This window comes from Cygnus olor, chromosome 6 (genome assembly GCF_009769625.2).
Source record: "Cygnus olor isolate bCygOlo1 chromosome 6, bCygOlo1.pri.v2, whole genome shotgun sequence".
NCBI lineage: Eukaryota > Metazoa > Chordata > Aves > Anseriformes > Anatidae > Cygnus > Cygnus olor.
In genome coordinates, this window is record NC_049174.1 from 13,165,149 (window position 1) to 13,192,757 (window position 27,609).

Sequence of the window (27,609 nt, forward strand, 5' to 3'; positions counted from 1 at the left end):
AATATGCCCTTTTAGCTTGATCAAAGGAAAGATTCCTTTTGCTGGCAGTTTTTAATGTGTCTGAATTTGCTGTCATAAGGAGCAGTTAGATTTTCACACTCACCTTCTCCAGTCCTGAAAACTTTCACTCCTAAGAATAGCTCCTGGTGACATGATTAGAACTTATGATTTCAAAGGTACTGCTTTGGGACAAAAGGATTTTCATAAGTGTTTGATGCTGTAATAAGGTTCTGAGTGGGCAAGAATTAGACGAGAATCCTTGATTGTGGAAAGAAACAAAACTTAGTGTAAATTTTTTGTTGTCAAAACAAAGCATGGTTTGTTTTGATGAGATCTTTTTAACGAAGATGTCACATAACATATTAAGTGTATCTTGCTTGTATTTTTAAATACAATAATTACCTTTGTAAGTAAATGAACCAATATTACTTTATTGCTACTAGCAGAACTGTGAAAGCACATAAGCCTCTATTACTGCTTAATGGTTAAAAAACAAGCTTACTGCACTGCATTCTAGAATAACTAACGTTATTGTAATGAGTTCTATTACAAGCCCTAAAATACTGTATGAACTATTCAAACATGGCATAAATTATTAGATGCAAATATCCTCGCACACAATTTCTTAGACCCAAACAATATATACTAAACTCACTTTAAGTTAAGTAATTAGCTTTTGCAGCTATGAAACATTTTCATATTAACCTGTGGCCTCAGTTCTATCAACAGTGATACCCATTCTCAGCTTTCATGTTTAATATCAGCACCACCAAACATAACAGTATTGCTTGCATGCTTCAATTTTGTATGTAAGGCTATGCAAGGTGAGTAGTACTGCAGACCTGTCAACCAGCAGAAGGATTTAGTAAAAATGATTATGATGTCCCTTAGGAATCACAGGAATGATTGCTGAAACCTGTAGAACTTGGCAAAAGATCCCAAAGCAGATCTTGTCTGAGTTAGAGAAGTCTCTATTCTGCATAGCTTATACTGAGTAGAATTTCCAGGGTATTTTTGCAAATAAGTCTTAAAAAATTTGTAAGCCAGGTTTGGAGTGTGTTATATGTGGACAAATGTGACATGAAGTAGAAATAACTTGCACTTTGGTGTTTGATTTTGTAAAAAAAAAATGTTGCTGCTAATAGTATCTGAGGAAAGGGACTGGGGAAGGGACTGGATGGTGTAATTTTGACGTGCTTGTGGCAGTAAGTTTGCAGCAAGGCTGTTGACATGGCTTGCAGTGAAGAGTTCCAGTCACAAATTTGGGGGCTTTTCAGTGAAGGGAGCTGTTACTTCTGTAATTAGCCAAGACCTTCTCCACACTCGTGGCTAACAGCTCTGAAAACATCAACCAGCTCTGCTTGGGGGAGCAAACAAATCCAAGTGTCTTGACATTGGGACATCCTCATTATACAGATGGGAGCACAGGCACCGGGCTGGGCTGTGATTATTACCTCTGTTGGCAACCAGGACATTCCTTGGTGTCATGGCACACCCACGATGGGTGCAAATGACAGGTCCCTGGGTGTGCCATGAGATCCTCCTAAGTAACTTGCCCATGATCAAACAGATAAGTGATGGCAAGCAGGGAGCTGAACTCAGATTGCCCATGTCTCCACGTAATGCCTTGGTGCCAGATGTTCTTATTCTCTGTTCAGATAAGGTGGTTTTGATACCTTTATTGTTGTTCTCCTCTTTTTTTCCTCCTTCAAATACTGAGCCGTAGGTTAGGCAAATGAATAGCAAGTAACAGCAGAACACAAAAAGATGGTAAAGTTCTCTTTTATTCTGGCATAACCAGAAATCATACCACCTTCATCCACCTCAGTAGTACCTTTTAGGGGGAGTGCTGACTCTACTGAGAATGAAATCTTGCTGACATCAGTGAAGCATTCATCGTTTTGTACTGTTCCTTCAGCATAGACTGGTACAGAGGAAATCTCCAACACATTTATTTTTTGCCAGCTTAACTTTTCAGATCTCCATCATTTTCCTTACATTTATGCAAAAGTGACCCAGAATGAAGATTCATTTAGCAGAGAGTATGTCCCTTGAGCAAATCACTCATTCACAGAATGGAACATGTTCTAAGACAACAGAGACAAACGCATTAGCAGTCTTTACCCTCTTCTTACCTCACACACCCCAGCATACAAGGGGTTTAGGTTGCCTTTGTACTTTCAAGAGAATTGCCTTTGTCACAGAACTGTCTGTCGTTCCACTAAAGCTGATATCTAACTGCTGAGCCAGCACAAAGGGCAAGCAGGAACACAATATTTGTCTTTAATAAATACACTTTAAATATTCTTTTATGACGTGATCAACATGACTTCAGATGTGGGCTCTAGACTCTCCTCCCTCCCTAGCTGTTGTGTGCAATAAAGTCTGAACATACACACATATAATCTCTTCCACAACCAACTCTATCAGTACAAATCAAGACTTCAGTGGCAATTACCACTATTTACACTAGGCTGCATACAGTCAGAGTCAGATTCACCAGCTGTTCTCTGTTGCAGAAGAAGAAAACGGCTTGCATATCAGTTCAAGTTTTCTCCTTTGAAGATGTAGAACCAGAACCTCAGCTGGTGTATATTGCTGTGATGCACTGACTTCAATTTAAACCAGCTGATGAGCCACTCCCCCTTTCCCCCCACACTTCCCCACCTTTCTAAAGGGTGGTCGAGTGCAGATGACATACGTAGAGGAATCTGTACCATGAAAATCAAACAGGCAAGTACAGAAAATTTAGCAGGAACCCTTTGTGGGTTGAACTGATAAGAATAATCCATGGCATGTATTCAGAAATAACAAAGAGTGTTTAGTAAATTGCATCTGTCTGGAGGCATGGATAGAATCCTATACCTATAGCAGTGAAAAATGAAAAGAAATTCTCCTCTTATCAAAATTTGCATCTTGCTACGTTAAAGCAGGAGCATATCTGGGTTTTGATGGGTGCCATGGCAACAATGTTATTGCAGTATAGTATGGGAATATTTTCAGAAAGAGGAAACAGGATGAAATGGATGTTGTCACTGGTTGTCTCTGGACACAAGGACTTGCTGCAGACCCAAAGACAGGTTATCCTTCTTGTTCCTGGGCTGTTATTTACAGTATTAACCACATTCATGCTTTCACTCCATACTGCCATTATCCAGAAATAGTGAAAGAAAGCAAAAAAACTGCTGCTGCTAGAAGGACAGGTCTTGAATATAGCAACCCATTACATTGGCATCACATAAAAGAGAAGAACAATGCAGAACTTCTAAAGCAGCTATGGTCACTAGCAAAGAACAGAAACACAGGATTACGTGTTCAGTAAAACGTGTGCTTAAATATCATAATTGCTTTAAAAGTATGTCCGTAGAGAATGACAGATAACCATCATATTCCATTGCTGTTTTTACTGGCTCTGCTTTTGTTCAGAGATAACTAATTTCAGCACATTTGGCCTTGGAGTAAATACTCCACCTTTTTTGAGTTCTACATAACATCTGCAATTCTTCTTGAGTTCAGATATTTTCCTGCCAGCAAAGAGTAACTGAAACTGATACCTCACTCATGCCAGCTTGTGTGCTGTGAGATTCACATGGAATGGGAATAACTTAGCGTTAACAAATGGCAATAAAAAATCATTCCTGTTGCAGTGGTGACTAACAAAACAAGCTTTAGAGGGAAATCTTAGTATCAGCTCTGGATATTAAAATTTTCTTCACTTTAGGAATTGACAATAGACACATCTTTTGGCCTCTGCATACAGAGCATTATTCAACCTCTTGCATATGCAGAAACAGTTGCAATACCTGAGAAACAGACTTTCATTCCCTAATTCCAAGGTTTATTTAAATGCTGATGTCCTTAACAAAAATCAAGCTATTCCAATGCACTCAGTCCCTCTTTCCCAGTCATTTTTGAACCCCTTGGCCAGTTTGAGAGCAAAGTGGAAGTTTTAAGGAGAGTTCCTGGACGTTTCACAAGAATGAGCAGCTGAGTGATTGAGATATTTCATACCCCTGAAAAGACTGGAGTTAGGGCTCAAATGTGTTTTCAGACATAAGCAAATCCAAGCAGCAGAGAAACACAGGTCATCGAGGTCTGCAAATCCAGCTGCTTGTGTTTTATTTTCCAGACCCTTGCTGTTCTCATTCTGCATTACTTAACAAACTTTGTTTCATTTTTGCTCAGATGGTACTAGTTTATTTTCTGTTCATGCAAGAGCCTTCTTGACCCTTGCAGCACACATCTTCTGCCTTCCTGTTTCACGCTCTCATTTTAGATCTGTTCATACATCCTGCAGTGGTTAATGTCATCCCTGAGCCAGTGAAGTTTGCTATATAACTTGTAAGTTCTTCCCACAATGTTTTCGTCTTGATTGTGTGATACATGACAGTGGTCGGAGCTTGTCACCCTTTTGTATGTGGATGTCCTTCAAGTGATCTGAAGAATTCAAAGGGCAAAACACTTATTCATTAATTGCTTATTGTTTATGCTTGTTCACTGAAAAATATAAACCAAACCAAAAAGATAAGCCAGCTTTATCATTGCATTTTATTGTTTTGTAACAAGATAAGATTTATGAATCAAAAAAAGGTATAATAGAGCATGTAAAAAAAAAACAGGAATAACAGGTAGTATCTTTTTCTTTGAGATTAGCAGTACAGGTACTCAAGTCAGGTATTTCATAGCTCAGAATGAAAGGAGTTTTTTTTGTGGATCCTCTTTTCAGACTTCCTTACAGCCCAGGATAAAATATGCTGTCTTCATATGAGTCTGGTCAAATGGTTGCTTTATGCAACTGAGTGTACTATCTTTTAGTCACTGCTACATAATTACTCTAGCTGTATACTTGCTATCTCTTCTTTAATTAGCCTTCAATTCATTGAAGATTAGCAAGCAATATAGTTTACTTAGTAATGATCTACTTTCACTTTACATGGGGTTGAGAACCTTTGGCCATGCTAGATTGGATGTACCCCTAAAATACCTTTAGTGAGTCAAACACCACAGCAGGTATCTGTTTTCCCTCTGTTAATGAGGTACGCTCCTAGGCTCTATAAAATAAAGCCAAATTCAGCTTCCAGGTTCCCCATTCCTTGTTCAGAAAAAATTTCCAGCTACTGTACTTACAATGTGTTCTAAGTGTGAATAAAGGTTAGAAACACATGCCTGCCTGAGTCTGCAGGCAGACTGTAAAAATGGTGTATAAAAAAAAAAAGGTGCAGCTTGCACCCCTGTTAGCCTCACTGTCAGGTCCGCTAAATAAATGTTTAGCCCAAAAAAAGGGGATTTTGCAGCTTTTATACTGAGCAGTCCATGCAGTGACAAAACCCAAAGCAAAATCATTGCTATCTTCATTGCCAGTCTACCACTAACTTTAATAAGCATGATTCAGGGAAGGAGAGGAGAATGTTCTAAATACATTCTGTCACACAAACTAGGGAATCAGATCTTCCTTACTGCATGAATCAGACTCCTGAGAAATCAGGGTATTTCCGTCATTGCAGCGGAGTAGCTTTTTAATGGGAGTAATGATTGAAGTAACCTGCAGCTCCTAAGTCTCTGGCAGCAGCTATTGTATTGCTTGGAACTATGAAGCAGTGTAGGTGACAATAATCAATTATTATGGTAGTGTAAAGCAAGATATTTTAGTAAGCAAGGTGATCATTACGGTGGACTACACTTCCATCATTCTGCTTGTGTAAGTGTCCATACACTTACAAGATGTTTAAAAAACAAAAGAAAATAATCAACTAATTTTTTGTATGCCATTGTGTGCTCACAGTTGGCTAACTCTGTCCAGGCTGCTGGTACCCTAGAGATACTTTCCTGCCTGCTGTTTTGTCCCTGAACAGAAGGATCTACATACCTGCTACTGAGAACCTGACTGGAAAGCCTGAAGCAGAAACAGCAGTTCCCCAGACCAGGTGAGAACTGCAGCTGACACTGCAGTAGCTTGGTTTGCAAGGCTTCACCTTTGAACAGAATCAAATACTGTCTCAAACACAGGTCTGAGCACCACCCAGCACTCCAGCACGGACAAGAATATTTCACACCTCCTTCAGTGCTGGCCAAGGACCATGAGTCAGTTGGCTAGCTCAGAAAATCAGAATAGCCCTCACCATTCTGCTTTACAGATGAGTTCATGCAGACAATACTTCCTTAAAGTAGCAGATAAAAAAAGAGGCATGATAAACTTCACATCAAGTTAAGCAGATTAACTCTGATCTGGTTAAGTTTTACAATTGCAAAAAAATCTTTTTCAGTACTTGCTGTATTTCAGAGATTGAAATGCTGAACAACACTCTATGCTTTTTATGCCAGACTGTGATGCTTTTTAGTTGGTTTCCTTCATAAATGTGCACCATACTGTTATCCACATGTTCTGCAAGAAATTGCACAGTGAATTTTTTTAAGCATTCTTTTTGACCTTATTTCATTATTGTAATACCTTATCCATACATGCATGCTACTTCAGAGAGACAAAGAACATACTTGTAGCTTATCAAGTGAAGCAAGGGCACCACCATTAGGTAACGTGCGGTCACTGTAGTAAGTATTGCTGTTTCCCTTCATGCCAATTTGGCTGTGGTTATGGTAGAGCAAAATTATGGCTGAAGATCTGATTGTACAGCAGAAACAAGCGACCTGTTCTTGGCAAATGTATGCAAGTCCAAACATTGCAATGCTCTTGCTAAGTACTCCAGTAATTCTAGTGCAACAAATGGGTTTTACCAGTAAATATTATCAAGAACAGAAAAGATGTACCAGTTCTCTATGTTCTTTGAGCTCAAACTCCTAAAGCTGTTTTGAACTTGTAGGCCTCTGCCAATATAATAAATTCCACCATGCTATCATTTTACGTTTTAGTAGTAGAGGTGCATCACAATATGTAATGAACAAACCTGAGTATTGTAAAATCTCTTTAAATAGCTGTGGAGACAATCAGAAAGGGAGAGCAAGAGTCAGTTTATAAGGATGTGACAGACCTGTAATCTTGTGGTCAGAAGCCTCAAAATCTATTACAGTAGCAGTGGAGCAACAGGTTCAAAAGAATAAGCGTACAGCTCATGGAACCATTTTTGTCCTAAACTTCTGAAAATTGAGTGAGGTTGATTTCTTAGGAACTTTTCACATAACTCTGGATTTTTTAAATACATCCCATAGGCTTAGTTACTTGCTAGAGCTCTGCATAAGGATTAATGCAGGGGATGAAGGGGACTGGATGTTGGAGGGAATCCCGCTAGTGCTTGTTTGTAGGCCAGGTTCCAACACCACTTGAAATAGTTGCTTCCTTTTTCTGACCCAGCTCAAGAGGAGAGAGAATTTTTATTTGGGGCATGGGAGGTGCAGAAATAACAATAAAGTTAAGAAATTTCAACAGTGATAGATGCCAGGATGCTTTTCAGATTAATCAAGTAGTTGTTTCCACTAAAGAAAACCACCACTACCAGCAGACATTGTTGGCTTTACAAACTTCTCAACCTGAAATACTTTGGGGCATGCAGTTGTGCAGAAAAAAAATGCTTCTCTCTTCCATTAAAATCAGTCTGTTAGTTAAGCAGGAAAAAAAAAAGAGAGAGAGACACAAAATTGTTGGTTTACTTTTATTATTATCAGGCACACTTACTTTATAAGATAGGGGAAGCATTTTCAGAATAGATTTTTCCTTTTAAAAACTCAACTGCATCTTCATTTGTCATTTCCTGAAACTTCTTGTTCAGAACCTGTAGAAAAGGAAAAGGAAAGGGTACATTATTTCTTGTGTCTTTAGCAAACTAGTCTGTCCCATAAACAAAACATTCAATGATGGGAAAGTCATAGGGATTTGCTTTATTTTGAAAAACATGTTAATTTGAATCATTCATTCTGTAAAAGACAGAAATAAGCCAAAGTCACACAGGTTTTTAGGTACAAACAATTCAGCGGCTTGACTTTTTTTTTCCCTGAGCTATGGTAACATTTATTTCACTGACAATGTTAAGTGGTAGTTTGTCTTTTAGAGCTCCTCTGTGCTTTCTGACACAATCACCACCTTGTAAAAGCAGATATGCTACGCAGTTATCACTCTGGAGAAAGCTCATCAGTCCCTACAGGGCCTGTTCTGCCAAACAAACATACTCATCACTGTGCTGATAAAAGGACCTAAACAGAGAAAATAACAGGACTCTTACCAGAATCACATGATAGCCCAATTTATTTAGATGCCGCTTCTTCATTGCAAGCTTCCCTTGGGGGTGTGTTGTACCCAAACAAAATGCAGACACAGGAACAAAGAGAAACGCCAATCTACAAACAAGAAGAGTTTAAGACAATGATTCAGTGACGTCCTTCAACATTGCAGAATATAGAGCTGTCTTTCCGGTAGGCAAAATATCAGGACTGCACAAATTTCATTATCCTTTTCTTTCTCCAGACTTAATTAATTTAGACCCTCTCATCTTCGGTGAGCTTCACCCAAGTGCTAGCATCTACTCAAACTACTACAGCAGAATTAAGTCCTTAGACATCCACTTCCCCCATAATGGGAAGGAAATAGATCATTCCAAATTCTACTTTATTTTGACAACTTGTGCATTTACTTTGATCCTTTGCTAATATTCAAGATCAGTTACTTCCTGCCATGAAACCTACTTGGAAGGGTAAGGAAAGCTGAATGCTTTGAAAACCTGACAGTGAGTTTCTGTTACTCAATTGACTAGCTCTCTTTTTCTCAAAAAGCAAACTACACAAAATATGTTCCTGTGCAGTGAGACCCAGCACACAAATTTAAGCATTACCCAATTCTAGTTAAGGCTTACTTAATCAATGTACGTCCTACTTCATTTAGTGAGAGGTCATTTTTTTCCCACAAGATTAAAATTATCACCTAAAGCATAGGCATGATGGTGCATTTTATTCAAATTGTATTTCAGCAGCTGAATTCATTGCTAAAACATACCATTGGGATGCAAATTTTGGAGACATAAGAGAATAACTGAATTTTTAATTGGACACAGTAATGCTTGGAATTTTACAATCATAATGTACTAATTTTTTGGAAGGGATTTTAATCATACTTCAAAATTTGTATCCATTGCAGGAGGTTGAGATTATCCGAACTGTGAGGTTTCCTGCCTCTTTCTCTGGAATGTAATATTTTTTAGTCTCTATTAGAAGTTAGCGAGCTGGATGAGGTGTTATTCTGAACTAGCATGCATGGCGATTTCTGGGAGCACAAATAACAAGTTATCTACTTTGCTTCTGCAAATCAGTAGAAATCATAAGTGCATAGAGTACATATAAACAAAACTAGCCTACTAGAAAAAATAGCCAGTCAAAAAAGACACCTTTGAACGCTTGTGTCAGCATGATTATCTGTTGCAGTTACTGGGAGCACTTTCTTTCTGTCTGAATCCATCCTGATTTCAAAATCTGAAAACAAAACAACAATAAACATTACAAGAGGTTACAATTAATATTCTACGTAGCTCATTTGAAAAAGTTATCAGACACTGTCACTGCTGTGTTTCTAATTACTGTTCTCTTGTAATTTGCACATTACTGATCGCTTTTCTCTCCCTGCAACCAATATAAACTGCTAAAGCTTGCACATCTCCAAGAAAAAAAAGTGTTTTTAGAAACTGTGGATGTAAGTTTAAAATATGATTCACTCTCATAAAGAAACTCGTTTTGATCAGAGTCCATCATACCTACTCAGATTTTCCTGTAATCTGATCCCCAGTTAGAAATATTTAGGAAGAAAACTATTACAAATATCACAAGAAAATCGGTTATCTGGGTGGCTGGCATAAGAACAAACAACATCAAAATATAAAAGAAACTAAATGTTACAAATGATCACCTGTCAAGATCATATCCCATTTCATAAATGAAAGTAGAAATCAAACATTATCCAGAGTTTTAGAGGAGAAACAAGTCAGAACAAAAGAAGGCCACCGTTTTATTTTATTCCAGGTTTAATACTAAGATGTCAACTGTCTAAAACAGTTGGCCATACTGGATTTACGTGCAGTTAAAATCTGCTCGCTAATGCTTGACAAGAAGTCCAAAGCAGTTTTGTAAATAAAAGCAATCATAAAATTTCAGTAAACTGACTTTACAGAAGCATCCTACAAAATAAATTCAACAATCAAGGATATAATTTGTTAAACGACTGCCTTAAAAAAATTATCTTTTAATCACCTGTACGCTATGCAAATTTGTTACCACCTTATTATTTTAGGGATTATAAATCTACATTAAAAATAATATGATATTAATTCGTCTTCATACCAATATGATATTTATATGGCAGCTGAACATTTTGCCGAAACATATTCTCATCTCCCAGAAGTTCCAGCAGTGCCTCCCGAGCCTTTCTGAGATTGAGAGATACTAATGAGGAGAAATTCTCAGTTGGCACAAATGCAGGCTTTGTGAAGGAAGGGCTATCAAGTTCCATACATGTCCTCACACAGCGAAGCATCATTTCCTTTTTTTCTTTGTAAAGATCACCTGAAAAAGAATACAAAAAATATTGCAGCCTAAGTATCATCTCTCAGAACTTTTCATTTTGTTACCATTTACAGTCTCTTCAGAGCAAATGAATTTCAATGTAGGAGTCAAACTCCAATTTTTTTTCCCAATGATTTTTATTATCTTCAATATTCTTTTAAATATACACTGTCAATTCACTAACTAAAATAGTAAAGTCTACAGCTGGTACCTTCCCATTTATCCAGTCTTTCCCCTCTACAGTAACACATCTCTGTGCCTGCCATCAGTTACTACAGAAGCCTTAAGAACATGGAACAAGAGAGCATGCATACAGGTCATTTGTAAAATCCAGACGGTAGAAGACTATTTATAAAACAAAGGGATATCAGACTTTAGCCATAATTTTGAAACTGTTTTAAGAATACTAGCCTTCCGAAACTAACCAGTTACAGCTTTCAGGTTCAGTCAAAGGAGGCTCAATATCAAGTCAGTTTTACTCTGCGCTGAATTCCTACTTTGATAAACTACACTACTCACTGTAGAGAAATGTAACGTGGAAACCAAATTCTACAACAGTGTTCCAAATTCCTCATAGTAACTCCGAGCAGTCAAAATAAAATTCTACTCATGATTCCAGGTGCTGAAGTTGGTTTATAAAGCTTAAGATTTCCTGTGTTTTTAAAAATGTCTGAACATCTGTTGAACAAAGAACCCCTAGCTCTTAACACGTTTCTACCATTTCCACCAATCTCACGTTCACCTCTGTGCACAAACTATTAATTAAACAGTTGCCACCATGAGGCCCAGGACAACAAACCAGATGCCCTAGTGCATAATTAGAGACTAAAGTGTCACTTAAATCACCGTTACTACATCAGCTTTTTCTTGTGAACTTCAATATTAATCGTGTTTGCCTTCTTTAAGTTATAAACTTTAACACAATTATAAAAAATTATTTAGGTAGGCAGACTGTCCTTTTAAAGAAAAGGAACACGACAAAGTAAAGCCTAACCTGACGGTAGAAGTCCTTCGTAGCTCTCCTTTTGCAGCAGCTGATCAAGTGCACGATGAGGAAGGTATCCTAAGATGCAAAGTGAATACACTGCCTTCAGCAGTTCTGTGTTGGAAATCTGGGGAAGGTACTTATTCAAGCAGCTCTGAAGAGTCTCAAAAAACCTTTTCCAAAAGCAGAAGAAAAGTATCTAAATATACAAGACTACAATGGATTTCAAATAAAACTATGTGCTAGTAAATTTTATTGTCTTGTACAATCACATGTCGAGTAATCCAACATTAGCTTTAGAATCTTCTTTGAGGCTACAGCTACCTATCAACAGAGTTAGTACCTTTATCGGTCTAGAACCAAGAACATATCCATTTTCAGTTTCAGAAAAGAAATCCTATATAGAAAAAAGTGCTAAAAGACAGAAAATTTACCTTATAGATTAATAAAACAGGACTATGGATTTTTTCACAACTAATATCAAATACCAGTTGCCATTCCATACATTTCCATATATTACTCTATTCATGACAACATAACATCAGGCATTCTCAAATGAAAACCTACAAATGATGTTGGCCTTTGGGAAGGTAGTTGAGTCGTGAATACACTCGGAGAACAATCAAAAGGCTTTTCAAGTCCAGGAATTCAGAGTCTGCTGTCACCTTCTCAGCAAAAACACCCATCAATTCACTGGGCTGAAAGCCAAGTATCTCGAAGGCAGACAGAAAAAGGATAATCTGAAACAAACGCATTTTTATAAGGTCAAGAGAGCTAGTAAAGTGGATCTTACATTTTGTTTTCATAAAAGGCATTTTTAATGAAAGCAAACTTTTCAAACCATAACATTCCCGTTATTTATTTATTCTGTAAGTCAATAGATAGAAGAGCATTTTAAAAATTTAACTGTATGAACTTCATCAGAATGGTATTCCTAAAAGGGAAACATGGAAAGCACCAGAAACTGCCTATTCTACTGCTACTACTATAGATTATTTGGTCTCAAACTCACCTGTTTTTTGTCCAAAATGCAGACAATGGAATTAACATAGTCTGCTACTGTTGAAAACAGTTTTACATTACGGTACTGGAGATTGTGACAAGCTTCCAGAATAAGAATTAAATGCCAAAATCGAGCATCATGAATATTCTCTGTAACAGAAAAGCAAAAAAGGACAAATGATACAAAGCAAAGGGAGCTGTAGGTTGGAGGCACTGTGGCACATGATGAAATTTACATTTTTTTCCGATTTGGTTTTACAGAACTGCAAGAAACCATAAATGTGTGTCTATTTCTAAAAAGCACTGAGGCTATCAAGCAATGAAGCACTAGCACGTCAGCCTGGAAAACCTTAACATAACCTCCTGGCACATGAGCATAATGACACAGATTGAGTACCAGATCACAACAGACCTGTAGCACAGCACTGCTACTTCATTTGCCACACAAGATGGACCTACTCCTGAGTTGAAGATTAAGTACCAAAGAACAATGCTCTCTCTAGAACATCCTGCCTTGTTTGCTTCAGTGAGTGACATGCATGTCCTGAAAGACAGCGACTGCAGGAGAAAAATGCACAGCTACAACTAGACTTTGTTTCTTCTCCCCGAAGACTCAAGATGATAGTAGGAAAATAAATGAATTCAACTCTCCTGGTGAGTTGTGGCTCAGTGATTTTCCAGGCTTAGTATGAAACACTGTTACCTCATTTCTTCAGGTGCTCAGTGCTGACAACAGCAATTGAAGCCAATGAAATCTGTGCATCAAATTCAGCGATTGGTAATGCTAGGTATTCTTAAAGAAAACAGATCAAAGGAATCTCGTGTTACTGGACACTTTGACCTGAATCTCTCCTCTGTGTAATTAGAAAACTAATATCACCACTGGGTCATCTCCTCACTGCTGCAAAAACTAACTCAAATTATGAAACACATGGTTACTACAATTATGCTCAGGTCCTGAGATATGGAAGAGGGTGCTACTTTCTTGAAAGCCCCAGCAACAGCACAGGACTTGGAAAACATGCTGGAAAATTCCCTTACCCAATGGATAACCCTCCCTCCTCTTCCTGTTCCATCTCCAGACTCTAGAAGGGGTTACTTCTGTCAAGAAATAAATGACTGTGCCCAGAGCACAATGTACAGCATGTAAGTCCTGACGATATGCACTAAAAAAGTGCAGAAAAAAGCACTGAGTAGCTGCTTACTCTATGCATGCCATGTAGCCTGCATCTGAGCATGGCATGAGTCCTGTGGTAGAAGCCACTATATGTAATTAAAGACTGTGTCCTAACACACATGAACATCAGGACAAATAAAGACTGTACAAACAGCCTAAACATTCTTGTTTCCTAAATATTAAGAATGTTGTTTTGATATCTTACTGGTTTTTGAGACACACACGTATTTTAAGTGTGAATCAATATGTACTGACTACATATACTCAGGAAATGCATTGCAAAGGTTGGAGAGAGGTGAGAGTATTACCTTTCGTTTATTTTTTTTCTGTACTGCAGCATGGGGTCAGCTAGATAAAGCAGCATTCAATATTGAAAACCAGTTAATCAGGGAAACACTATGTTCCCTTCAGTTGGTCAACTAATCGCATCAGACCACTCATCTATTTCTAATTCAGATTTGTTTTAAAAGCTTATCTGAAATCTACTTTTTACTTCTAGCATTCAGTTCTTTTTCCTAAATAATGCATTCAGAAGAAAAACAAAGAAAAATATATATTCAGGGAAATGTTATAAAGGGTACAGAATGCAAGAACTATTTGTTTTCATTATCCATCACTAATTTTCTGTCTTGCCACTTGTCAAATGACTCCACATTACTATTCCCTTCTGTAAAGCAAAGATACTTCCTGAATTTTAAAGAAAATTAGGAAAGGGACATGAAAGGGAAGAATTTGGCATAAGGAAGGGAGATTTATTAAACATTTTTTTCTTACCCTGGATCTTTTTACTGCAGGCATTCAGGATCGGAATGGAACAATAATTCATTGCAACAAGACCCAAAAACACACGCCGAGCGTTTAGGTAAGTCAGGTGGTCAATCTCTTTCAAAACTGCCATCTAAAGTGAATTAGAGTTTATTAAATCCTTTGTTCTTCACATGCTACCACCGCTTTATTGTGAAGGAATCTTCACCAAAACTTTCCCAAATTCATTAGCCTGTCCAGACTTAAATGAAAGAAAAAGGAGCAACAAAAAGCAAAAGCATAAAGTAACTTCTTTCAAATTCCCAACACACAATCAGAAGAGATCAAGTGTTCTCTAGCTGGGTCACTATGTCATTTCCCAGCAATTTGCCTTTGTATGGATTTTTTTTTAAAGAAGTCTCAGTAAAACTTACTTCCAAATACTATGACACCATATACTAACTCTTAAAAAAGCAGCAGAAATATAATTAGCACAGTTGATTTACTTTATATGACTGCAGTTACTATTTTGGACATGTGCAAGAGCTGTAAGCTTTCAGCACGATCCAACAGCACACTGAGTGGCAGATCTTTAATAAAAACACCCAGCTACTAATGTGAACAGAGGCACAGATGATGGCGCAGAACGGACTTCATTTACAGAAGCAGCAGTTAAACTGATATAAGTGACAGTAGAAATGAGACTACAGAGTTTAGCTTTACTGGTTATTAAAATGCAATATTCTTACTGCATGTCTATGAACGGGTAAATACAAAATGCATCTACAATAGAAATTACACAGTATTTTGTCAGTTTTCCAGCCACAGGTTGGGCAAGGGAATCACAGAACAGCCTGTACGTGCTTCTATGAAATACCATCTGGCCAACCCAAACAAACGGTGAAGGCACTGCTAATTTACTGTCTCAACTCCTTTTATACCATCTCCATTGCTTCCTGCCCCCTTTCATGCAGTGATATTCCCAGCTCCAAATTTAAGTTCCTCTTGCAAATATAGCTGGACTGTGATTCATATAGCAAATGCAGTTAACTTTTGTATTATACATTCTCTTTGTGCATCTGGAAAGAACCATACACAGTTCATAAAACAATGCAAGAGCACAGGCTTTGTGGAAGTAAAAATGAGCCCTCAGCCAAGTTCACCTCTAATTTCTTTTTCAGAAAGACTGGAGCATCTTTTCCCATGCATTTCATCAGGTTTTGCAGTATAAAGATGTCTCCGATACTTGGGATTCGCTGTTCCGCTAGTAATCTGATGAAGAAAGAAATGCAAGGCCTTGAGATGGTTTCCTTGTTTCAGCAGAAACTGGTATGTACCCCCATTCTCCCTCACCGATACGCTCCCAAGTTACATCTTATTCCCTGCTCGTCTCCTGCCTACTTTTTGCAAGGCTGGCACAACTTCACGTGATGTACCTGCAGCACAGATGTTTACCCATATGGAAATAATTATATTGGTATAAATATATGGTTTCTTAATGTTTCCTGATACATAAGTGTTGTCCCTGACACATTCTGAACACTAGGGTCACCTGCCCAGACTACAAGTGACTGCATAGATGTGAGTGCTGTTAAGCCTCATGGAATTAACACTTTTCTGCAGAAAACATTGCACGTTTTTATCATAGAATCATCGAGATGGAGACAAGTTCTGAAACAGACTGGAAACTTGGGAATGGACATTGACAATGACCTGGAGCAAGTGAGGAAAAAAAAATGAACAAGCTGTGCTGTGAGCTGCAGGAACAGAAGGGGGTATCATAGAACAGAGGAATCATAAGTATGTGATGAAGGAGTTTCTGTTTTCCCCTGCTTTCCAACCTACAAGAACTGCGTTCCCGAGCTTACAGGACAACCTGCTCTTTCTGTATCACTAGCACGTCCACCTTTTCAAAGCAGGACCTGACTTGGGACCAAAAGTACTAATCTATTTCAAGTTTTGTGACAGCCTCTGTAAAAACAAGCTCATGGGTGTAAGCAGATCAGTTACCCACATACATCTCATCAGTCTAGAGAAAATCATTAAAACCAGAGAAGTTATTCTGATAAAACACTAGACAGAAGGCTTTGCTGTATAAAAAGATGAAGTCAAAACTTGTTTTCATCGTAATTTTTCCTTACTAAACTCAAAGGAAATAGTCCCTGGCTTTTGAACAGCATTTTTCATCATGTTAAATCAAAATAGTTAATGAATTAAGCTAGCCTTATTACCTCTTTTTTACACACAGGTAAAACAGAGGCATAGATATGCAAAGGGACTTGACCAACATCACAAAAAAACAGTGGTGGCAATGCAGTCAGAATATGTATCAGCTGCAGAGCGGTCTAGCTTCCTATGCCATCAGAAGCCTTTCTACTTGAAACCGCAAAGACAATGCCAAAAATCACTGTCATGTACAGCTGTTATCTCATGTAATCATCTATATCCTAAAACCAAAATATGTCTTTTATGCACAGATATTCCCTCCATGACTTACATAAGACATACATTCATACAATATTTAAATATCAAGAACACGTGAAAAATGTATTTTTCTCACTGTAATCCAGCTTGAAGAGCGCTCACATTCTTGTCTTTATCCAGCCCTGCTAAAGTAGTTGCCAAAACCGAGATACACCGGTTATCAAACTGATTGAGCTTTTCCTGTTAAAGAGTTTCACAATGTTAGATTACTTCAGACCAGTAAAAATTTCAGAGAAGAAAACTGACCACTCTTAACTTCCACCTGCCATCCTGCCTTCCCCCCAAGAAGTCAATTCCTAAGACTCCATTGTCCTACAAGGTCTCCCATCAGCCACATTTAGTTGATTTGAAAAGGGTAATGATTTTTCAGTTAAATCCATGTGAAATCAGCCAGTGGTTTCAAAAATTGAAGAAACTACAATTACACACAGATTAACTAAGGGAGCCCAATTTCCAATGAAGATCAGATTAAACCAGGGGTGTAACCCAAATCTCTCTGATGTTGGGCAGCCTCCCAAAACTAACCCTGACACTTCAGCCCGAACTTTGAAGAGAGATTTTCATACTCACCTGGCATACCCTCAACAAAGTCTGGACTAGGAGAGTGTTCTGAGGAACACCGAGGTTCACCACAGCATGCAGACTGAACACCAGGTCAGCCCGTGTCATCCTTCTGGAGTCTCGCAGCAGGTGCTGACAAAGCTTGACAAAGGCTGGGTGCTCAAAGATCAGCTGCTTCTCATAACGCTGCTGGTCTTCAGACAGGCTTTTGAGGAGTCTCCATACTGTAGTTAAACAGTTTGTGTAATGCTTAACGGAAACAGCAGACTCTGAAGCCAAATCCAGCACATCGCTAGGACAAGTGCATTTCCGGAGATTACTAAAGAATTGTTCGTTATGATCCAGAACAGGCTTCGCCTTGAAGCCCTCAGAATCATCCTCCAAGTTTTTCAATTCCAAGGAGCTCTGGGGAGCCTGCTCGCTCCCCACAGCCTCCGTACTCTTCTCTGGTTGTATTTCGTCACCTGTGCTAAAAACATCTGCCTTTTGAGATAGAAACCGAAGAGATGATCCACGTGGAGAGGGAAAAATATTTAGAAAGGATTTTCTGAAGTTCACATTTTCCAGGGGATCCTTGTGCCCGCCAACCCATGAAATGTGTTTTCTTGTGGCGGCTGAGTACTTGGGAGCAAGCACAGGACCACACCTACGCAAGCACCTGACTGTGTTCAACAAGTTACTTATCTTATTATTCATTTTTATGAGTGTCTCACGAACGGATTTGACGTGCCAACTCAAGACAGGGGACCCGACGAAATTCCTCCTGCGGAAACCAGCCTGGAAAGAGAGCAGAAAGTCATTTATCTGAAAGGGAAGCCATAGCTCAGCGAGCAGACCTTCAACTGTAAATCTGCAGGGAAAACATTTGGGACAAACCCCCCCGGGAGCTGCTGTGCAGGGGGACCCAGAGGGCCGCTGCCCGGCTCAGCCCCACACGCCCGGCTCGCCCGGGGCGCTGGGCACCTGCCCCCCTCTCGCCCGCCCCAGGCACGCGGGCGGCCGTTACCCGTCGCGCGGCGCCGCCATGCCGCCCGGCCTGCGCCAGCCTCGCGAGAGGGGACGGCGCGCGCCGAGGGCCAAACGGCTGAGGCGGCGCGTGCAGCGCGTTGCCGCGCGACGTCCCAAGCAAGCGGCCGTTGGAGGGCGGCGCGCGCATGGCCAAGCTGGTGCTGGCGGGTGAGGCGCCTGAGGGGGGCGGAGGGGGGCGCGTGGAAAAATTCCAAAAAGTTTTGGGTTGCTCGAGTTCCCACCAGCCCGTGTCACCAAATCTGCCTTTGGGCGTGTTGCTGCTGCTTCCACAGGCAGGGCAAACTGCCCTCACTATGCCAAAGCGGAGCTCCTGGCTGACTACCTCCAGGCTAACTTGCCGGACTTCAGGGTTCACAAGATCACCCAGCACCCTGACAGGTGGGAGGTAAGGGACTACAAACCAAGGTGAGGTAGATAACCCAGTGCTCCACCTGGCAAGGAGTGTGCCTGGCTGCAGTGTGTCTCTTACTTTTCCGCATTAGCGTCTTGGTACGTGGATGGAAGTGCTGCAAAAGCAGCTTTGGGAATGAGCGCCAGCCTGAGGAAAAGTTTCAACGTTCTCACTGGCAGAATATGTACATAAAATGAGGGTCACACTGAAACTGTGTTTTGCTAGCAAGAAACTGACGTTTATGTCTTATTAAGTACACGTGACTGTTCAGCCTGCTGTTTTCTGTAAATTTTTTGCATGCTGTGATTGTGTATACTTTCACAGCCATTATTTGTCAAGAGGATTTCTGGCATTCAAAGGCTTTGAATTACAACAGAAGTATAAAATTAAATCTCATATATTGGTTTACAGTGTGAGTGGGCCTTTCTTATTACTTTGCTGTATGCTCAGTTGTTCATTTTACTTGAAGTTTGTTTTACTGTAGTCCATATAAAAATGAAAAATTGCAGTATTATTTCATGAGACAGTATTGTGCTTTATATTACCCCCTTATACTTTTGATTGACACCTCAGCCAATTCAACAGTAAAGTGAGTGGCAATTAATCTCTTCAGCCTACCGACCCTTCTGCAGAGGTTACCTACTTCTTACCTATTTAAGGAATCCTCAAATTTCTCTCTGCTTTACAACATTTCTATATTCAGTGTCATTAAGACAATGGAGCAAAATTACAGGGGTAAAACCAAGCAGAAGTTAGTAGGACGTTTTGCTCTTTTGCTGAAATATTGCAGTATATCATCATGAATTGCTTTGTGTCAATCTGCCAATTTTTGCACACTGGTATGTGGGTAAGTTGTGAGACACTTTGTAATCATGTATTGAGAGGAAATAATAAGAATGTTACTAACTGTAACATTTAACTGTTGTCATAAGTGAACAAGTATTAAAACTTTTTTTTTTTTTTTTGGGGGGGGGGCGTATTTACATTAGCAGTGGCTCCGTGACATTTGTGAAATGAATGGATGGGAGCACAGACGATCTCCAATCATTTGGAGAGAACTGTTGGACCGTGGAGGGAAGGGTTTGCTTCTGGGAGGAGTTAATGATTTTCTGGAATATGCTCAGGTAATGAGCTGCTTTTTATACTGTAAACCCGTATTTTACATTTTCTTATAATGTTGTTCTTTATTCCTCCTTCAAATGTAAAATAAAGCTATCCTAACGTTACCTTGCTGTGTTTGAGCTGTCATTTGATTAGAGATCACCTTTTTTTTTGTTCTTAGCACTATTATGGCATCACCTCAATGATGTTGAGTGAGGAAATGTTAGACATTGCTGAGGAGAACCTACAGGCACATGTGGAAACTGAAAAAGAGGAGGAAGAGATTAGAAATCTTACCAACCCTTTGCAAATCTGGATCACCAGGTGAAAGTAAAAAGAGTATCTATGAAGTTTCACTCAGTTTCAGAAGAATGCATTTTTTCTCATCACATATGAGGTATAACTCTCTGAGGTTATACATGAATCCACGTAGTTTGCTGATTTGAGTTAGGTTCTGCACCCTTCACTATAAGCATTCAGCATATGAATTGAAAAGTATTTCTACTTTCGTTACATTATGTTCCAGTTTAAGTGAGGGATGTGAACAGGTGTCAATGAGCTCACCAGATCACCTTGGAGGGAAAAACAAGTATTTACAAAATTTTGTAATGCAGGTATCTTACATTAAATATATTTGGAAATATTTAAATAAGTAATCAATTCCTAGCAGGTCTAGCTGTAGAAATTGATGTATTTCTCTTAATCCTAACAAAATACCTAAAAAAAAATTGTGGTTCTCTAAGAGACTAGACTTTAAATGACAGTATAACCTGAAATGTATAGGATGGAAAAACCTTCAAATGAAAGGATGCCCCAACTGTTTTTAATTTTTAACATGTTAAGATCAGAGAAAGACCATTAGCTTGGATCTTTTATTGCTCTATTTAAATATAATCAAATGTAAAGGTAAGATCTTTGTGTTTATTTATGTAATACTTTGAAATGAGCAGTGTACAGTGCTTAACTATGATTTTTCGGTACCCTTCTCTTATTAGTGCATCAGCTCCTATATGCTATCAGCTGATACCTCTGTTGGCGAATGGAGAAGTGTTTGGGATGACCACAGAAATCAGTATCCATTTGCTTGACACTGACGAGTTTAAGAATGTTCTTTGCGGTATTGTAATGGAAGTGGAAGACATGGCATTCCCACTCCTCCATGGTATTTCAGAGCACACTGAAATAGATAAGGCTTTTCTTCAAGCTGACGTTATCATTGTTCTTGATGATATCCTCTTAAAACGTGAAGTCCAGTCCCTTGAGAACTACATCAGAGAAGTGAGTGAGATCTGCCATGTGTATGCTCCCCTGATTGAGAAGAATGCAAAGAAAGGGGTCAGAGTAATTTCAGCAGGAAAAACCTTTGTAAACCTTAAGGCGATGATGATTATCACATATGGCCCATCCATTAATCCTGAAAATGTCATTGCTGTTGCAACAGCCTGGGAAACTGCAGCTAAAGCCATGCTGGCCAGGAAGCTGAATATGAATGCAGCAGGTGAATGTTTTTGTGTTTTGGGAGAATTTGGGGATTTCAGTGGGTGAAATTCTTTGAGAGCACATATTTCATAGAACAACTGATGGGCTGACTTGCCTATCAGCAGATTATCTGAGAAATTCCTGTTGCACCAATGTGCCTGTTGTTTTTTTTTTTTCTTTTCAGATTGCCTTTAAGCAGTCAATATTTGCGTGTACAGGACTTTAAATGGAACATTGCTGTATGTTTGTGATATGATTTGTTTTCTAACAGCTAAATATTAGGTTTTTGTCTAATACATATAATAGCATTATATTAATTAAAGTTCCTCTTATAGCTTTTGGTGAGGTTTCATGTAATGTTATGGAGAACATTGATGGATTTTTCAGATGAAAACATATCTGCAATCAAGGCAGGACACTGAATTGAAGAATAATTCATTTTCAAAGGGACTTCCAGAGGTCATCTAGTCCAACCTATATTGTGAAAGTGTTTGTCTTTCTTTTAAATAATTTATGTATTATTTTCTGTTGCAGGAGTTAAAGATGTGATTGTCTGGGGCAATATTACTGGCTGTAACTACATTGACTTGTCACATACAAAACTTTACAGATGCGACAGTGCTGTTTGGGGCCCAGCTAATTTTTCACGTCCTTTGATGAATTTGATTTATGATAGGTACTGTACAAATTTGTTTTTTAAAGTAAAATTAAATAACTTTTTAACATTTGTATTTATCTGAACTGTTTAATGAACATCAAGAAAGATTTTTGTTTACTGATTAGCACTGTACATAAAGAAAAACCCAAGCTGAAGTTCTGAGTCTGCAAAAGAAATTGAGTAGTTCCTAGTGCTGTATAGTCCTGACTCCCCTGCCAACTTTGTTTATATTTTCCTACGTATTACGTTTGTATCATATCACGAGCAGGCTTTAAGAAGTAAAGAAAAGCCAGATAGTGACTTAGATACCTAATGTGCTTGAGAAAACTTTGAAATAATACTAAACACGTATCTGCCTCTTGAAGTACCTGAATTACATTCAACATATGGCCTGAGGGAACTAATATTGACAATTTCCCGAAACAGGACTTGTTAACAGGTGTTAGAAGGATACATGGCATCTAGATAGCTTCTAGTGGAAAGAGAAGTATCAGAGAAAAGATGTTTGGAGTGAGTGGGCAGCAGAGCTGACATACTCAGGCCTGGTTGCGTGGAGCTCCCACTCTGGTATAAACCTTCCAGCATCTACTGGGTAGCCAACATTTCTATTCCATACTTGCAGAGTGCCCAGCAAAGGGGAATTACAGTTCATGGCTGGGTCCTTACATAAGAGGTAACAAATGTAAACAGTAATAATAACAGAGTTTTGACTTGACCAAATGATATTTCATAGACAAGTAATGCCTACTGTCATTTCTTGAGCTGCTTTTTGCCTGTACTTTCTGTCTTTAAGTGCCTTGCCTCCAGCAAAGTTTGAATAAGTTTTAACTGTTATCTTCTCTTGGTTTTAGTTCTTTTATCCTCTAGAAAACTACTCTTCTTACAGTCATCTTAGTAGTTTGTTGTTTTTCCTTCTTATTTTTTTTCCTTCTTTTGTTGGCAGCAGATGGATCCATTCAGAATTTCTGTCTGCACGGAGTTCATTGAGTTCCCGCGTCTGTTATTGTGCAGGAATGTTACCCGCTCATGCAGTAGCTACTGTACTAAGATACTGGTTTCATGGTTCTCCTCCTGGGGAGATTGTTTCTGTGGGAATACTTAGTAAAGGTAAACCTATTTTTGCTTCATGTATTTTCTAATAGCTTCCTTAGAGCTTTCCCCAGTAGGTATAATGGGATTTTTTTAATCAAAATCTTCAAATTAGTAAACAACTGTAAATCAGATCATAATATAATAATAGGCTGAGAGTTTGTTTCAGCGTAAGAGCCTCCATATCTAAGCAGTTATGCTATCCCAAGCTTGTGATTTGATATTCACTGCTTAAAAGCATCTCTTAGGTTAATACTGTCTTGTTGCAATTTGTCTCTTAGACTTTTACTTTAAATGCTTTTCTTACATATATGTTTCGCTCATGGAATCTTTATAATTCTTAGAGCCTAACCATACAAGCAGGTTCTTATGTAGATAGGTGGACCAATAAATGAAAATTTTCACAGCAGTCATTTAAATGTTACATGAAATAAAAGATTTAAGTTTTCCACTTTTTAAGATGTAAAACTGTTATGTGTAGATCAAACTAAAATTCAAAGTTACAGTAAAAGGGGAGCCCGTTGGTCCTCTAACTGTGCTCTGAAAAAAATCAGTCTCTATATTAAGGTCTTGCACAGCTGCAGACTTCTGCATATTTGTAGGGCTTAATCTCAACACTGGTGAGAATGTGTTTTTAATCAGAAATAGTATGTTTGAGTAATTTTTCCTTCTTCTTCAGGTCAGTTTTGCATTCCTGAAGGGATTGTCTTTTCTATGCCAGTGAGGTTCCAGAATGGTAGCTGGGAAGTCATGACAGAATTAGAAATTAATGAAAAAACACAGGAAGCTCTGGAACGCTTATCCCATGATGTGATACAGGTGATGATTTCTTGCATCTGATAGTATGCCTATTCTGCCACCTGTGGGTACATTGCAATGTAACTTTGAATACTGAGACCCTTACTACAAATGCTAGGCATGTTCAAGCTGTACATGTGTTTTCACATGTGTAAAACTGGGTGGGTATTGTGAAATAATGTAGTATTTATATAGGGAAATGAACAGACTATTGTTCTGTTCCCCAAAAAGGAGATGATAAAAAAGGTTTACATAGGGAGATGTAGAATTTGCACTCTCAAGTTCTACAGGCTTTGTGCAAACTGAAATATTAACTTTAATTTAACGTTTCTCTATTCTGTCCTGCTAATCTTGATTTTGCATATATTGTATCCAGAGTAGTTCTATGCCAGGAAACCTATCTTTTGGGATCCTTATGGCTGTGACTCTGCAAGAATGAAGGCCAGATTTTATTATAATAAGGGATTTTTTCAGAAAATGCAAAATCAGCAAGTGATAATTGCATCAAGAGCTACTTGTCCCATATGAAACAGAAAAAATTTAATTTGTCTAAATATTATAAAACTAAGTGGACTAGTCCTAGATTCCACATCCTGGCGTCATTAAAATATTTGTGAACTTCAGTCACAGTAGTAACATATAAGGATTATTTTCATTTGAACATATTTTAAGATTATGTGAGAAATTTCAGTGGCTAACAAGAATGGGTGGCATTGAAATCATTATTATGTTTTAATTCAGGAAAAGCTCATTGCACTAGAGAAAATAAAAGAAATGCATCCATACGGACGTGATAAAATCACTACTAAAAAAGAATTGCGTCAAGGTGGGTTTTTTCCCCATAAAAGATAACACCAAGTTTTAAGTGAGAATTTAAGTAATGAATTCTAATTTGATGTCCCTTTCCATTAAAATGAGTATAAAATCCTTCAGGGAGGAACATAAGTAACAAGTGCTTGTCAGATATATCCTGACCCATGTCATAGAAAGGGGAAATCTGCATGATAGAAGCCTTATTTTGATAAGTTTCTTTTGTGTCATTCACAGATTATGAATATAAAAATTAAGCATAAATAATACATTTAGCATAAAAATAAAAGATTTTGCCAACGTAAAGTACACATGACATATTTTATCTTAGATGATAATTAAATATATAATCTTTTTAAAACAAGTAACTATGATTAGAAAAGAACTTTCACCAGATACCCTGCTATAAGATTTTGAAACTATTTACTCTTTTTTACTCCCTGGAAATAGAATTGAATTTCTAACAGAGGAAAAAATACTGTAAATTGGAAAAAATACTGTAAATAGGAAAAGACCACTGACACAGTAAGATTTTTCCTAAAAAATGCAGAATTTAATTATTCCAGTAGTTATGATCTTGAATAACTCAGGTGGTAGATTCTCACTTAGATAGAAGTGTCCTTCTCTCTGCTGTCTACTTGTGTGGCACTCCTTTTCTAGAGCTGCCCCATTCTTCTTGTGGCTGCTTTAAATGCTAAGCAGAGAGCCATTCCTCTGCTAGCAGCTAACTGCTTAGTTGTGACCTACTCTGAAGGGATGAAAGACACGGACTCCTGATGGCTCTTGAACAGGAGACGTTTATTGCCCTTTTTCACTACTACATATACTTTCCCTGTAGCCCCACACGCTGTCCACGCGCCCGAATCTGTCATACAGTTGGTTAGAGACCCTCAAGACACGCACCTTGAGCCAGCCAGCAATTGGCCGCTGCCCAAAGCTCATCTTTAACACTGTAGCCAATTTACTTTATCTAGACCTTGCTCAAGTTTTTGTTTCTACCGCTTGTTTCCTCATTATCTCTAATTCAGGGACGTGTGAAACAGCGCAAAGCCACCTGCGAATTCCTTTCCCACACTATTGTGGCATCGGTATCAAATACCATACTATTCAATATTACCTAAGTGCCTGGCTTATCTCCTTGCAGGTGTAACTATTTTAGGAGGTTAGCAAAAATCTGTACTGTTTTTGATTTTTATTTTATTTTTTTACAGGGATGGAAACCTTTCCTGCTGGCTCGGTTTAGCCAGAGATGTCTTCAGGAGAAAATGGTGAAAATTCACATGCTAAAACAAACTACAGAGAAATGCTAAACATTGTAATTGCTTTTATATTGCCTTCTTCATCCAAAAGCTGCGAGTCTGTAGGCAGAAAAATATCTCAAAAACAGTGTAAATATAACAGTTTTAATCTGGTGACTAAAACAAAACTTCTGACTTATGAATGAGTCTAGAATCTCATTCATGACCAACAAATAACTTACTTCAAACAAATAAAATCTTTCAAAAACATCTTTTAAGGTCTGAAAAGTACGTACTAGGACAATTTTGATCAAAGTTGTCACACACAGTAGTAGTTTCATAAATTCAACACATTTCCACCTCTTTTGGTAGTTGCAAATGTAATGAAAAACAGTTTTTGTGTGAGAATGTGTATTCTCAGGCAAGACTGATATTTAACACAACAGTTTAACTGCATGCATCTTCTTAGTGACAAGATCATTTTTGTCTACATGATTCTATTTCATTAGTTTTGTAGGGACTGCTCATATGTTTCAAGTCAGATATACAATTAATTAGTCCTTGGCTAAACAGGGTTGTTGAGGAACTACTTTCATTTGCAGGTCTTCAGTGCCTTAAAAGATGGAGACTGTGTTAAATGAAATATCATTGTACCTGCTAATTTTTTATCAGATGTGAATGTTTAAAGCAAAATAAAAAGTTTCATGTTCTTTGAATCTGATATATGCAATTGAAATAAATTCGTTATTTCTGCTCGTGTGGAGTTTCAAACTCTTAGCAGGGATAGACTTCATGTCACTTGAGGAAAGCAAGAGGAGTTTATTTGTTCTTTACCAGTAGATATGGACAGAATGAGGAAGGATGCTATCAGTAATTTTTATAAACCATACCTGGTTTATTTCATGGCTTACTGTTCTCCAAGATGAGAGGAAAAGTTAACTTCTCTAAAACATATTTGAATTTATTTTTTTTCTGTGTGGAATATGATTTGGCAGTCCTTTTAACATTTGATTTCTTTTATTCTACCTGTGGAAATACTAGTTTAACCGACTGGGCATTTCAAACACCAACACTGCACAGCTGTTAATGAGAAATACATTGCAGAAACAGTTCGTATCTAAGCAGGCTTACTGGACTTCTGAGTCACTACTTGAGACCACAAATTTCATCTCAGAGATTTGAAGGAGAAAGACAAAACAAATTGTCTTGGATGTCTCTTATATCCTAAATTATTCTAATGAGGTGTGCCTAGTGGCCTGGAAAGAAAGGAAATTGGGATCTCTCCTCAGGGAAGCATAACAGAATGGGAACTGAAGTTTCTTGGCTTTTGCCTAAGAGAGAAATAATGAACGAAAATAATGGGAAATCTAAAATATGGTAATATATTCAAAGTTGGTTACATAGTGATAGACTTGTAGAAAACCCACAATTGTCAATACATGACTAAGTAATTTCTGGTACATGTTTTCTTTGAAGTTACTGAGTAATGATGCATATGTAGGATATGCTTAGTGTTGACTAATTCTACATTGAGAAATGAATGAAAAAGGGCCTTAAGATAAATGGATA

The 27,609-nt window shown here is 38.2% G+C and overlaps 2 protein-coding genes and 1 long non-coding RNA gene across 8 annotated transcripts; 1 reads left to right on the top strand and 2 right to left on the bottom strand.

Annotated features, from left to right (window-relative positions):
* Nucleotides 1–1,936: 1,936 nt before the first annotated feature.
* LOC121071939 lies at nucleotides 1,937–6,839 on the bottom strand. The gene is made up of 2 exons (XR_005820862.1): nucleotides 5,867–6,839; nucleotides 1,937–4,437 (listed from the first exon to the last, which is right to left on the bottom strand). It is a non-coding gene; the product is annotated as an uncharacterized LOC121071939 (long non-coding RNA).
* A 751-nt stretch (nucleotides 6,840–7,590) lies between these two features.
* FASTKD2 (FAST kinase domains 2) lies at nucleotides 7,591–19,928 on the bottom strand. 2 transcript variants are annotated; one of them, XM_040560844.1, is made up of 13 exons: nucleotides 19,857–19,928; nucleotides 18,454–18,623; nucleotides 17,457–18,224; nucleotides 16,963–17,066; nucleotides 15,566–15,674; nucleotides 14,433–14,556; nucleotides 12,492–12,631; nucleotides 12,047–12,219; nucleotides 11,489–11,652; nucleotides 10,273–10,494; nucleotides 9,327–9,411; nucleotides 8,172–8,286; nucleotides 7,591–7,724 (listed from the first exon to the last, which is right to left on the bottom strand). In XM_040560844.1, the coding sequence occupies exons 2-13, from the start codon at nucleotides 18,601–18,603 to the stop codon at nucleotides 7,629–7,631; spliced, it is 2,250 nt and encodes a 749-aa protein (XP_040416778.1). In that variant the 5' UTR covers nucleotides 18,604–18,623; nucleotides 19,857–19,928; the 3' UTR covers nucleotides 7,591–7,628. The 2 variants fall into 2 exon arrangements, with proteins under 2 accessions (XP_040416778.1, XP_040416777.1); XM_040560843.1 differs by lacking the exon at nucleotides 19,857–19,928 and adding an exon at nucleotides 18,750–18,856 and having other exon boundaries at nucleotides 18,454–18,624.
* MDH1B (malate dehydrogenase 1B) lies at nucleotides 18,478–27,605 on the top strand. Of its 5 annotated transcripts, none has more exons than XM_040560846.1 (11): nucleotides 18,480–18,623; nucleotides 18,749–18,861; nucleotides 19,860–19,991; nucleotides 20,150–20,292; nucleotides 20,495–20,557; nucleotides 20,964–21,466; nucleotides 21,982–22,123; nucleotides 23,049–23,212; nucleotides 23,874–24,013; nucleotides 24,734–24,818; nucleotides 26,014–27,604. In XM_040560846.1, the coding sequence occupies exons 1-11, from the start codon at nucleotides 18,602–18,604 to the stop codon at nucleotides 26,043–26,045; spliced, it is 1,539 nt and encodes a 512-aa protein (XP_040416780.1). In that variant the 5' UTR covers nucleotides 18,480–18,601; the 3' UTR covers nucleotides 26,046–27,604. The 5 variants fall into 5 exon arrangements, with proteins under 5 accessions (XP_040416783.1, XP_040416780.1, XP_040416781.1 ...); XM_040560845.1 differs by having other exon boundaries at nucleotides 18,482–18,623; nucleotides 19,857–19,991; XM_040560849.1 differs by lacking the exon at nucleotides 19,860–19,991 and having other exon boundaries at nucleotides 18,478–18,623; nucleotides 26,014–27,605.
* Nucleotides 27,606–27,609: the final 4 nt, after the last annotated feature.

What these genes read in the sequence shown, in the direction of transcription:
- MDH1B (XM_040560845.1), top strand. Translation starts at nt 18,602, where the DNA reads ATGGCCAAGCTGGTGCTGGCGG. An exon ending in CACCTTGGAGGGAAAAACAA is followed by an intron (nt 20,558 to 20,963) that starts GTATTTACAAAA and finishes TTCTCTTATTAG; the next exon opens with TGCATCAGCTCCTATATGCT. An exon ending in TAAAAAAGAATTGCGTCAAG is followed by an intron (nt 24,819 to 26,013) that starts GTGGGTTTTTTC and finishes ATTTTTTTACAG; the next exon opens with GGATGGAAACCTTTCCTGCT.
- FASTKD2 (XM_040560844.1), bottom strand. Translation starts at nt 18,603, where the DNA reads ATGCGCGCGCCGCCCTCCAACGGCCGCTTGCTTGGGACGTCGCGCGGC. An exon ending in CTTTGTTGAGGGTATGCCAG is followed by an intron (nt 17,067 to 17,456) that starts GTGAGTATGAAA and finishes ACTCTTTAACAG; the next exon opens with GAAAAGCTCAATCAGTTTGA. An exon ending in TGGGCTATCATGTGATTCTG is followed by an intron (nt 7,725 to 8,171) that starts GTAAGAGTCCTG and finishes CCTTTTCTACAG; the next exon opens with GTTCTGAACAAGAAGTTTCA.